At 41.7% G+C, this 13,241-nt stretch overlaps 1 protein-coding gene across 1 annotated transcript in view; it reads right to left on the reverse strand.

Annotated features, from left to right (window-relative positions):
* COL6A6 (collagen type VI alpha 6 chain) overlaps positions 1-13,241 on the reverse strand; it is a 119,129-nt gene that overhangs the window by 33,402 nt on the left and 72,486 nt on the right. Inside the window, 5 exon segments of the mRNA XM_052642887.1 lie at positions 4,277-4,339; positions 5,042-5,077; positions 7,043-7,093; positions 7,959-8,021; positions 12,351-12,413. Of these exon segments, the coding sequence (XP_052498847.1) occupies positions 4,277-4,339; positions 5,042-5,077; positions 7,043-7,093; positions 7,959-8,021; positions 12,351-12,413 (276 nt within the window).

The raw sequence follows: 13,241 nt of genomic DNA on the forward strand, positions 1-13,241 counted from the left end.
AAAAAGCACACAGAAGGAAAAACATCCTCAGCAACTTCTTCTCCCCCAGATAATACTCGCTGACATTTTGTGGTTTCTTATTCTAGTCTTTTACTTATTTATCCTTTTGGTGTTAATCTATATATATCTTTATATATATATATATTTAGATTAAAATCATGGTCTTTATTTTTAATTCTGAAGAGTATTTTTTAAAAGCAATTTTAGGTTCAGAAAACAAATTAAGAAGTTACAGACATTTCCTCTATATATCCTGATCTGTCACACTCCTAGATGCCCGCATTACTAGCATCCCCCACCAGAGTGGTACATTTGTTACAACTGATGAACCTACATTGACATCATAATCGCCCAAAATTCATAGTTTACATTAGAGTTCATATCTGGTATTTTACATCCCATCTTAATATATTTATATACTTTTTTATTGCTGCCTTTTATACTAAACATGTATTTCTGGATGTTTTCATATAACTAAACATTCTTTCACAAAAATCGCCCTTCACGGCTGCCATGCTGCTGCTGCTGCTAAGTCGCTTCAGTCGTGTCTGACTGTGCGACCTCATGGACGGCAGCCCACCAGGCTCCTCTGTCCCTGGGATTCTTCAGGCAAGAACACTGGAGTGGCTTGCCATTACCTTCTCCATCATGGCTGCCATAGTATTCTATTTAATGACTATACTATGATTTATTTAATTTACTGTTGGCATTTAAGTTTGCTGTTGTTGCAATAAGCATGCCACTATAAAGTCATATGTGCAATTCTGATTATTTCCTTAAGAAAGATTGCTAGAACTAGAATTGCTGGGTCAAGGGAGAAACTTTTATCTAAATGAATTTTTATCTCAATTTATTTGAATTTAGTAGGTGACTAAACTAACAAACACGTGAAAACAACAACAACAAAAAAACTCAGAAAAGCAAAAATTTAAATATAAAAACCCTTGAAAGAACCACCAGATAGCATAGAACACCTACCTGGAAATATTTGTAGTAAAATGGGGAATAGCAGCAGCAAATAAAAACAACAGTTGTTGACTACTTGCTTTCTGTGTGTGCATTCAACAATATAATTTATCATAAAGAAAGCTAGAATTTAGTTTAAAGATTAGGACAGTATTTCTTTGTTCATTCATAATGTCATGAGATGTACAAGCTTCATGAGAGTGAAAAACAAGGTTGTTTAAAATCAACTTAATCTGTAAAAGCATTGCCTATGAAATAGCAAATAATCACTAAATGGCCTTTGTGTCTTCCAATGATATGCACAGCATGCTGGGTTGAGTGAAAAAGCAAAACAAAATGCAGCCTTACTATTTTATTTAGAAGATATAGATTAATCTCTAGGGGAAAAAAAGGTATATTGGACATAAGTGTTTACTTTTGATCCCTCCAGTGTTTTACCAAAATAATCCTAAACAAACTTTTTTTTTGTAAAGACAAAAAATAACAAACATGGGGGGAATGAGAAATGAGACAATAGCCTTCAAACTGAAAAGCATTAAATGACTTAGAGCTGAAAAAGCTGAAGCCTAGGCCAGCAGCAGGGAAAGCTAAGGGGCTGAGGGTTCTATGATGCATTCTCAGAAAGTACCTCTAGAAGTGGGGGTGAAGGAGAGAGGGCAAATAAGGCAGCTTGGTTGGGGAATCTCCGAGCTTCCTCCCCGTTCTCAACAGTTGAATCGAATGTCCCTTCTTTCTCCTTAATGACAAAGGTAAAACTGAGATGGCTACACACCAGGAAACCCAGGCAGAATTGAAGGTTGGTGGTACGGTCCAGAAAACAAGGCAATCAAGAGAAGCTGTGGAATAGATGTGAGACCCCAAGAAAGCTGGGGCTCCCAGAAAGCTGGCAGCCAGACCTTCACCCTTAGGTGGAAGATTGAAAGAATCTTTTCAGGGGAATCTGACTAGACAGAGAAGAAAGACCCCAAGACGCTAATCTCAGATGTTTGCTAAGTAGCAACTCAGTCAGATCACGCTTCAGGGAAACTTGTAGTTGACGAGCCCCATTCATTCCCTTGGGGCTTCCAGGTAGATTTTGCATCCTCAGCTCTTCAATAGAGAGACCTGTGAGCCACAGAGAGTAGGGCAGGAAAAAACACTGCCGGGAACAGGCTATGTTGGGCAAAGGAGACTTCAAAAGTACTAATTCATATCCTCAGAGAGACGGGATGTTTCAACCATGAAACAAAAATAGGGTAGTTTAAAAAAGAATATTCAGGCAACAACAGCAACAAAAAACGAGTGCTTGAAAATTAAACTGTGAGAGAAGCGTTGTAAGATAAAGTCAAAGAAATCTCCCAGAAAATAGAGCAACAAGACAGCTTTTAGAGAAATAGGAGCTACATGGCAGATAAGTTGCCAGTTTTTCATACTAAGCCTTGTGAAATTAGTTGACTCTCTAAACCAGTGGTCCTTAACTGGCGGGAAGTCTGTGTCCCTCAGCTCTGACTCCTGTGGGGACGTTTAACAATGTCTGGGGATATTTTTGGCTGCCATGATTGAGAGGGGACGGGGGTGGGTAATGCTGACTCTCGAGGGTCGAGGCAAGGGACCCTGCTAAACATCCTGCAATGCAAGGAACAACCCCCACAACGATTATCCAGCCGAAAATGTCGGTGGTGCTGTGACTAAGGAACCCTGCCTTGAAGGGTGTGCACGTGTAAAGTTGATAAAAAGTATAAATACAAACATACCTTTATACTCCAAACAAGGCAGGTTAAAAGTTATGGCAGATTCAAAAAAACAAATGCTTCAGTTGGGGTGAAAAAAGGTAAAGATTTAGAAAACTTAAACTAGGAATGTAATCATTCCAAGAGAACTAAAGAGATACTCAGAGCTTTATTACCAAAACCCTCCAACGAAAACTTGGAAGTTTTTCCGTGTCTAAACTTTAAACTCAAAAATACAAGCTGTAGAAAAAGGCAGCGTGGCAGGTGAAATAAACAAGTTGAAGATAGTGATAATTGTCTAACGTGGGGAAAAAAATGAAGTAACCAAAGGCCAAGAGAAAAAGATTATATATTCCTCATCAGCTTTTTTTTTAAGTGATGAGTATGTCACTGGGCAGTAAGAGAACCCAAGAAACTGCTGGCTGTATTTGCGCGCCTCCAGTGTTCAAGGGGAAACTACCTCATTAACACGAGGGAAAAGATGCAGATGTATTTCAATGCAGATGACATCTAGATTAACTTGAAGGTCTTTTCCAATTATCTTTCTTTTATCAGTCTTTTTTTTGTTTCTTTTGAGAGCAAAAATGTTAAGGGACAGTCAACCAAGAACATACATAAGGAAAAGAAATCCAGCCAGGAAACAGGCCTCTTGGGAAAAGCAGGATGGAGGGAAAGAAGTTTCTTTACTTCCTACCCCTAAAGCCCCCATGGATAGTCTCTTCGCATACAGGTTTCGCTGTACTTTGTAGGAGAAAACAGATCAGGGTCAAACTATGGTGACAAAACTGAAGAGCTGCCTCAAGTAACAGCTTTTTTTTTTTCATCAGACTTTGTGTTTTTCTTATCCAGAAATTGACACGGTATCAAGATCTATTTACCTGATCGGAGTTGTTCTGATGAAAAGAGAGAAAGTCTCAGGAGATGACTGTCATAGATTGTGTCTTTTATAAAGCGACCATCTCACTTTTGCAACGTATGGTAAATAGAGTCAGCAAAGGCAAAAGCCACTGTTGGCCCACGAGAACCCGAGGCAAGCTCGAGTTGCAGATGCTTCTGAGGGTATGGGAGACGGGTGGTTATTCTGAGCGGTCCAAAGCTTTAGGCACCGTCTTACATGATAAATGAAAACTTTCTCAGAGAGCTCAAGAGGCACTTTCCTGAGCTAAACTGGGAGAGGATCACCTCCTCAAAGTAGTTAGACAAGATCTTAACAAGCGAGACAAGACGCCAGTGGGCAGTATGTTACATGAGGTCTGCTGAGGGGCTAGGGTTAAATGGATCATATTTGGTGGTGCAAACACTGTTTTGGACCACAAGGATTCCTTAAGAAAAAAAATGCACAACTTATTTCCAGTTTTAAGAATGGTACCTTATCGGTCAGATTCAGGTGAACCTGGTCACTGAGAGCCAATAGTTCATTGCCTTATTGCTGGCAAAGAAGGAGCCAAATATCCATTTTCCTGCCCCAAGTCTGCCTTAACAAAACTACACATTTTACAAGCTTTTGGGACCAAATGACAACTCAAACGACTCTAAGAGGCTGAGAAAGGACTTCCCATGGTAGTTGAGGTTGTAAGGCTTTTACGACCAACGAAACTCACCGTCTTGCCTCTAGCGCCCTTGGGTCCAGTTTGTCCTGGGCTACCAGGGTCCCCGACCTCACCCTAAATAAGTTCAGAAAAATAAAACAAAATGGCTAGTAAAACCAAAGAGGTATATCTCAATGTGTTTTTATACTGTTCCAATATGAAGACATTTTTTACATATATTTTTATCTTTCATGGCCTTCTGTGAAGTGTCTTTGCCCTGATAACCCCATTTTCTGATTCTCAGCACACCCCCCTGGAGCCTCACTGTTTTATTTCTCTGTCTCTCCAGATGGAACACAGCCTCCTTGGAGATACAGACTGTGCTTTTTACTTTGTCCCCTGATCCTATCACAGGAGCTGGCATTTACTGAGCTCAGTCAGTGTTTCCAGTCGGAGTGGAAGCCTTAATGAAGTGGACGGCACGGCTAAACTTATTACCTGAAGGTGACTTAAAAACACGTTAGGAGAACGGAGGCAAGCGAGATCAGGTAATTTTGGTTTTTCTCACATTTTACTTCCCTTTGGGCAAAGAAGAAAAAACATATGGTAGAGGGGGAGGAGGACATGTGAGGAGAAAAATATGGATGATTTCTTCCTTGTGAATTAAAAAGCTAGAAATAAAAGATTATTTTTAAAAGCCTGCTTCTTTCTTTTCCCCTTGCTCCGAAAAGGTTTCTTTTTATTCATTTATAATTAATTTTTCTTCTGTTGTCCTACAACACATTTCACAAACCCAGGAGCATCTCTGATCTCTAGTTAGCATGAAGTACACAGTACCTTAGGTCCGATTTCTCCAGGGAATCCTTCTTGCCCCTATAATTGAGAAAATTAATACATGCACATATCACTGGTGTAGGTTTATATTGACTTTAATTTTGCCTGCTGCCTTATTTATTTTAAATGCCTCTGAACCAATAAAGGGCCAAAATAAACTGTACTGCATGGTCTGAGACACTGACTCCAGTCTCTAAATTAAACTATTGACTGGTCTCACCAAAGCATCCTGACAACCTAAGATCAATGGGTAAAACGCACACCTTCGCTCTCCTTCAAATGTAGACATTCAGCAGGAGAGCTGGTGATCTGACCGTGTGTTTTTGAAACAGTCTTCTTAAACTGGATTTCAGCTTTGAGGGAAAAATTGGGAACGCCTGCAGACTAAATTTGATCGTTGTTTTCTGGTACTATGTTTGCCTTACTTTGGCCACAGGCTACAGTTGAAATGTAGGATAATCCTAACTTGATGAAAAAAATATTTTATTTAAGATAATGTTTGTTTTCTGATCATTAAAAGTAATATCTCCTCAAATATATTTAAAATAATAAAAAGACAGAAAGAAGAAAATTCACCCAAATTTCACTTCCCAGAACCATTACTATAAATATTTTGCCATATTTTATTTAATCTTTTCAAAATGCATTTTAGTGCAGTTAGGATACATGTTTTTTTTAATTATTATTATTACCTTTTGATTTTTACTTGACATTGTCACCTAAGTTCTATCTATTATGTATAAAAACATTCATATTCATTTTACTTTATTTTATTTTATTTTTTTTCACATTCATTTTAAAGAGTGGCTAATATTTCAGTGGCTTCGCTAGTGGCTCAGATGGTAAAGAAGCTGCCTGCAATGCAGGAGACTCAGGTTCGATCTCTGGATCAGGAAGATCCCCTAGAGAAGGGAATGGCTACTCACTCCAGTATTCTTGCCTGGAGAATTCCATGGACAGAGGAGCCTGGAGGGTCACAGTTCATGGGGCTGCAGCTGAGCTTAGTCACAACTGAGCAACCAGCACTTTCACTATTCCAGGGCTGCCGCCGCCGCTGCTGCTGAGTCGCTTCAGTCGTGTCCGACTCTGTGCGACCCCAGAGACGGCAACCCCCCAGGTTCCCCCACCCCTGGGATTCTCCAGGCAAGATTAGCTACTTAATAGTTCCACCTTTACCAAATACTAAGGCTACTTTCAATAAAAATTTCACTGGAAATCCTTCATTCATTAGGGTTTTTTAAAAAGAAATTTTAGCTTTTGGGGGTTTGTTTATCCTTCTAGACAGCCTCTTACATCCTTCTCATTGGGATTTCACTTGAAATTACATGGATCCTTATAATATTTTAGACTTTGCAACAAGTATTTGGTATGTCTCCAATTATTGAAACTTTATATCCCAGTAATTTTTGTAATAGGTCTTGAATATTTTTGTAGAAAGGATATTTTAAACTATATTATGTTTCTATGGATGTTACTATGATTTCTAAGTGGTTATTGTTGGTATATAGCAATCACTGCTTTTGGTAAAGTTATCTGTCTTACTTCCAGCACTTAAGTATTCAGTGACAATGTTAAGTTATAATTCTGATATAAAGTTATGAGCTTTAATTTTAAAATTACTGCTTGGCCCACTGCATTTGGAAAGGCCCTGTAGAACTCCTTACAAATGGTTAGAGTAAACATATTCAGAGGACATATTTTGGAATATGTCTATAGTCTCCCTCAGGCTCTAGATTAGATGAAGTGTTCAGGCTGGAACCAGTCAGCCCCTGAATGCACATCTCTGCAAAGAACTGAAAATTAATTTCGAGTTTCAATTGTTGCATGCCCCTTAAACTATCAGATTTTTCCTACCATATTCTCCATAAGATATCATCAAATAAATGATCAAAATCTGTCTTCAAAGATCTAAGACTACCTTATTCACTCCTTTTTTTCTCTTAAATGTGGCCAAAAAAGCAACAACAAAATTGAAAGTGACCACTTTCAGTCAACGTATCTTACCTTTGCTCCTTTACTTCCAACACTCCCATAACCTGGGTTGCCATCATCACCCTGTAAGAAGCAGCAAATATTTACAAACATCCCCAGCTGCAGATGGAGACAGGCTTCTTCACAAGAGAACTAGACAGCCAGTTTTTTGTTTTGCTTAGGAAAAATTAAGCAGCAGGATTCTCCCTCGGGGACAGACCACTGACACAGTGGCACTAAAAGGAACTCTCAATAGCAAATGCAGAAAGGCACAGTCACTTAGTCTCACTTGTCTCATCAAAAGGGAAAAATAATAATTACACCTGCTCATCATGTCCTGAGAATGAAATGAGAAAATTTCAGGTGTATAATAATCTTAATAAAAGAAGATAGGAGTGTTATCTCTCCTGGATAACATTTGTATTTATATAGCGATATACCTTATATCTGAAGCATTTCAGTTTGCTGGATAAAAGAAAGATCTCCTAAGTGTCTGGGTATTGGCTGCTGCTGGATCCTTGCACAGGCCTTAGTGAGAAGCTCCTAGCATGGGTGGAAGGGTGGACTGGGTTTCCCATGAAGGGGTTTGGATGAGACGAAAGAGTGGAAGCAGGTTGGAGAATGTCAACCACAGGCTTTGTCCCTTTTGTCCTTTGGCTTTAAGAGCACCCTTGCCCAGGATGCTTGGTACCTGGGAAGTTGTCACTTCGGAAAAGCTGGCCAAGACAAAGATGAAATCTCAATTTCTAGAAAGTTCTACAGCTACATTGGGCTGTTATCGTCATCACACTCTTTAGAGAACCTCTCTAAAGACTTTAGAGAACCACTCTAAAGACTTTAGAGACTCATAGTGAGAGAAAGTGAAGGGCCCTTCTACTCACATCAAGAGATACCTATTGAGCTAAAAAGAGTTCAAGAGCCAGATCAAAAGTAGGAATAAAATGCAAACCGGCAAGCCCCGAGGACCCCGAAGGCCAATGGCTCCCTTTATCCCCAGATCGCCAGGTTCTCCCTGTCAAACAGAAAAATGACATGTGTCTTTATTAGGTTGCTTTTGCAAAGGACATTAGAAATGATGGAACTAAGACAAGAATTTTCAATTGCATCCATGACCATGGGTTTGTGGCTGGGACTGAGTTTGTAAGCCATTCAAGAGGCGCTGCTGGTGGTGAGTTAAGTCTCTTCCATTGATAAATGAAGCCCTGGCAAGTGTGAGATACTGTTTGGTACAAGTTGCCATCTTAGCAACTCGGGGCCATGAGCCGCACCCTTGGAAATGTCTTACCATGAGTCAAAGAGGAGGCTTTGGATGGTTTTGAAAAGTAACAAAGCTGTTCTCTGTGAGGAGCCATACAAATGGTCTGGATGCTGCAGAAACAGCTGACTTATTAATCGAGTTTTAATCGAGATAACCCAGATAGCACAACATGACTGGCAAGAGTTTCTGACTTCTGACTAGCAGCATGTCTACTGTGGGTTATGAATCAGTCTCAGCCTCGCACTGAGGAAATACAGCTACCTGGGAAAGTTAACATAGGTTTACAAAAGAAGCTTAGCTCCTTTTTGTTAAAAAAAAAAACAAAACAAAAAAAGCTTTTGAAATCTCAATTTTAAATTTACAGAAATGTTGTGAAGGCAGTATAAAGAGTTCCTATACATACCACATCTAGCCTCCCCCTATTGTGAACTTCACATTAGTTACATTCATAGGGAATATTTGTCACAACAAACCCATGGCTATTAAATCATTCTTATTAACTAAAAAGAAAGGAAATTTCATTGCATAGTCATGTCTGACTCTGTGATTCCATGGACTGTAGCCCGCCAGGCTCCTCTGTCCATGGGATTCTCCAGGCAAGAAGTCTGGAGTGGGTTGCCATTCCCTTCTCCAGGATTCTTCCTGACCCAGGGACTGAACCTGGGTATCCTGCATTGCAGGCAGATTCTTTACCAACTGAGCTACTAGGGAAGCCCCAAGTCCATACTTTATTCATATTCCCTTAGTTTTTACCACCAAATCTCCTTTTCCAGTCCCAGGATCCCATGTCTCTGCAGGTTCCTCTAGATGGGGACGGTTTATCTGATTTTCTGGTTTCTGATGATCTTGACAGTTTTGAGGAGTACTGATCACGTATTTTGCAGAATGTCCCTCAATTGGAGTTTGATGTTTTCGTCATGATTATGCTATGTTTTATGAGTTTGGGGGGGGGGGGAAGACCCATAGTGAGAGAAAGTGAAGGGTCCTTCTTCTCATATCAACAGTCTATCCTATCAACATGGCTAACACTATTGACCTTGGCCATCTGTCTGAGGAAGGCTTGGCTAAGTTTCTCCACTGTCTCGTTATTGTCCTTTCCTTTTCCAAGAGAGTGGAAGTGTGCGCAGCCCACACTGAAGGAGTGGTTAACTCATTGTTAAGATTAGAAAGACCACACAGTACATGTGAGGGGTCCAAATGGGCAAATGTCCACCAACACTGATCCCTGGAGGGGCGCAGAGACCTGGGCTCCATGGAAGGGTGGCAGAAGACCTCCTTCCTTGCAGACTTTCTTCCAGGGCAGTGGCCCCCAAAGTGCACTCTGGAAGCCACCTGCCTCCCATATACCTAGTGTCCACATGCCAAAGGAAATTCCTGGGTCCCACTGGTGTCGGTCTCTGGTGGTGGAGCCCAGGGATATGCCTTTATAAATAAGCTTCTCTGCTGATTCTCACTCACACTGAAGTGAGGCCATCTGCTTGAAGATAGGGAGATAAAGGAAGCCATAAGGCTTGTTCAAGATCACTTTGTTACTGGCTACAGCCAGACACCGAGCCTGGGATAAACTGCCGGGTTGGTTGCTCCCCTGGGAACCTGAGCTTAACGGGATAAGTGTCTGGGGCTCATCTCAGACTTGGAGAACTCGATCCATCTTGAGGTTCCCAAAGGGTTTGGATTGGCACTGAGGGCAATTGCCTCCCAAATTCTTGCCCCTCCCTTTCAGAAATCTCTCTTACTAACAGTGATATCCTTTGGCACAACTACCCTGCTGCTATCTACCTCCTTGCACATCCCTACACTCCTACCTACATCCACTCTAGGCCCCTCCGTCTCTGTCCATCTCTGTCTTGGTCTCTTCTGTCGCACCCTAGGAGTGCCTTCATTTCGCACGCAAACCTTCTCTATACACCCATGATGTCTGCGCACATGCATCCTCACTGTAGGACAAACTGAGTTCTTCCAGAAACACCACGTCCCCTGCAGCCCTCGCCAGGGCGAGAAGGCACCATTGTATCTGTTCCAAACTTTCCTATCCAGACCGTAATTGCTATGCCATGTCTCTAGTAATCCCTTTCGGAGCTGATTATCGCTGTCACCGATGGATCTCATTTCATCCTGCGAGCGGCTGTCTTTGGGACCCTCAGCTGCTGGCTCCATCGTGTCTGCCTTACTGAGGTCTCCATCCCATACACACTATGTAGCCCTGCGCAGCTGGCCAACCGCTGCATTTTGGAATCTATTCTTGGGTGCATCTTGGCCGCCAGAAGTGTTGGCTTCTCCAGTCCTTTCCTCCTTCCCTACCTGATGCCAGCTGAGGCTCTCAGCTTCTCCAAGACTCTCCTTCTCAGCATCCAACGTGCTTCTTTCCCCTCCTTTCCAATGATTCCTTTTCTGCCTCCTCTTACCCTTCTTACAGAGTCATCACCAAGAGCCTTTTTAAAATTCCAATGATTCTGAAACCTGCATCTTCAATCAGTCTTAGACTCTCTGCTCCACTCACAGACCAAGGGGTTTCCCTCACCCTTTTGCCCAGTCTGCCTTTCCCACTTCTGGGATGGGGTTCCCACTCAAGTTAGGGGCCCAGAGTCGTCCAGCCGTCTCCTCTGTGTCTCAGCCCGCTCCTGGGAGAGCTCCATAGGCCCCTTGTGAGTCCTTCCTGGCCCCACCCTGTTAGGTCACCCACTCACGCTTGTCTTGGAGCCTGTGAGGGGCCAGCACTCCTCCTAGCGTACAATCTCTCCGTCTTCAAAATATTCGCACACTGAGTTGCTTATTTAGAAGCTTCCAGACCTGACTGTGTTCACACGTGCTGATCATAACCTGTAAACAGCACTGTCCTGGCTGCCTCGTCAAGTCAGTCACCACAGGACGGTCCTGCCCTCTGTGATCCCCTAGGAGGATAATTTTTACCCCCAAACACTTGCTCGTGGCGTTTTTTCCAGTCCTGTGTTTTCCTTTATTTAGTTTTGCAATATTTGTTGAAGAAATGTTATTTCTTCAATATTTATTTCTCCAACATTTATTTCTTCAATATTTCGTCAGTCAGTTTCCCCTGCCCTTTCTCACTCCTTGCCAAACACTACTTATCTTCCAAAGTCTGCTCAAAATCTACATCCTTATGATGCCTCTTTTTCCAGTCTGGAAATACTTCTATGAACACTGTGTTTAAACGTCTAGTTCAGCCCCCTATCCCTACGTCATAGGTTCTTGCTCTCATAATTCTATTTTCTCTATTTTTGGCTGTGCTGGGTCTTCTTGGCTACCCTGGCGATTCCCTAGTTGCAGCTCACAGGCTTCTCACTGCAGCGGCTCCTCTTCCTGCAAAGCACGGGCTCAGGGCTCGGGGGCTCAGTCCTGTGGCTCTAGAGCACAGGCTCAGTAGTCGCGGTGCTCGGGCTTGGTTGCTCCGTGGTGTGTAGGCTCTCCCTGGGTCAGGGGTGGAACCCGTGTCTCCTGCATTGGCAGGTGGATTCTTTACCTCTGAACCACCAGAGAAGCCCCATCATAGATTCTTGTCTTGAACATTCTCTCAATTTTGTGGAGTTGATTCTATGTCATATTTATCACCTCACAACCCAGAAATTCTTTCATTAAACAGATATTTTTGAAGCACTTATGACATGCCAGGTACTATTCAGAGCTCTAGGGATGCATCAGTGAGCAAAACAAAGACCTCTGCCCTTTTGGAGCTGATGTCAGGCCAGCTGAGGGCCAGCATAGTGATTTTGTCTTTAAAGGTACTCAGCAAATGTTCGTAAGAATGGAGGATAGAAATGAAAGAAGAGAAGGATGGGGTGGGGGTGGAGAAAGGAGGAAGGGCTGTCCCAGAAGAGTCCCCCTTCCCCGAGATTCTCAGATTGGGTGGAGCCCCTCATGAGCTGCGGCTGAGCTGGATTCCCTGACCTCATCTGGGTCCACACCCACGTCCTTAGATGTTGCTGGCTCTCTAAGAATCAAGCCAGGGTTATAGGGGCAATGAGATATGGTCTCTTCTGTGTTGAAAGGGCTTTGGCTAATATAACCAGACACATTTCCCTTGAGAAGAAAACCTCAGCTTTCATGGGTATAAAGGATGTGACCTACTTTATTTCCTTGGCTTCCCAAACGGCCTTGACTCCCTGCCTCTCCTGCTGGTCCTGGAAGCCCCTGAAATGAAAGAAGGATTTTGCAAATATAGCAGAACATCAAGCAACTTTCCTTGAAACTCTCGGTATCTCTTCTAAGAGGAAAATGAACCACAGACGGAGAAAGAGTTACGGCTTTATTGACTCCCGCTCTGGAAAAAAGTACCACAACTGTCAAATGAAGACTAGCAAATAAAAGAAAATTAATAAAGTGATTCAGACCAGATGTTGCCTAAATGACTGTGATTCCCGGGAGTCTTCTCTTCCAGAGAGATTTTGGGTTCTCAGTGTTTTGCTGTTAGAGCAGATGTTGTCAAAATGTCTAACACTTGAAGAAGGCATTCCAGATGACATTTGCCTAGAACTGTATTCTTCCTCGTCCCTCGTTTTGAAAAAGTGTGTTGTTGTTGTTAAGGTAAACTTATCTTTGTTTGCAAAGAATATGATTAGTACGATAGCAAACTCAAGAAACTTTACTAAAAATAATTAACACTCATAAGACATGTTCAGGTGGTACAAGATAAACATTCTGACATTTTTTTCTCTTAGATAAATCGGAAGAGTAAGCCTAAATAAATTTCCATTTACCAATAAGAGAAAAAAAAAACTGCAAAATACTCAGGATAAATTAAACAAGAAAGATAGAAGATCTACATAAATAAAGTTTTAAGATTTTATTGACAAACATAATAGCAAAACAAACAAATAAGCATATTATGTGTCAATACGGAGAATCTATTTGATGTGATAGAAGTCTCTCCAGTATTCTAGAAAGCATGCATGCTTTCCTTTTTTAAAATTAATTTATTTTACTTGGAGGATAATTACAATATTGCGGTGGGTTTTGCCA

The sequence above is a fragment of the Budorcas taxicolor genome, chromosome 1, assembly GCF_023091745.1.
Source record: "Budorcas taxicolor isolate Tak-1 chromosome 1, Takin1.1, whole genome shotgun sequence".
Classification (NCBI taxonomy): Eukaryota; Metazoa; Chordata; class Mammalia; order Artiodactyla; family Bovidae; genus Budorcas; species Budorcas taxicolor.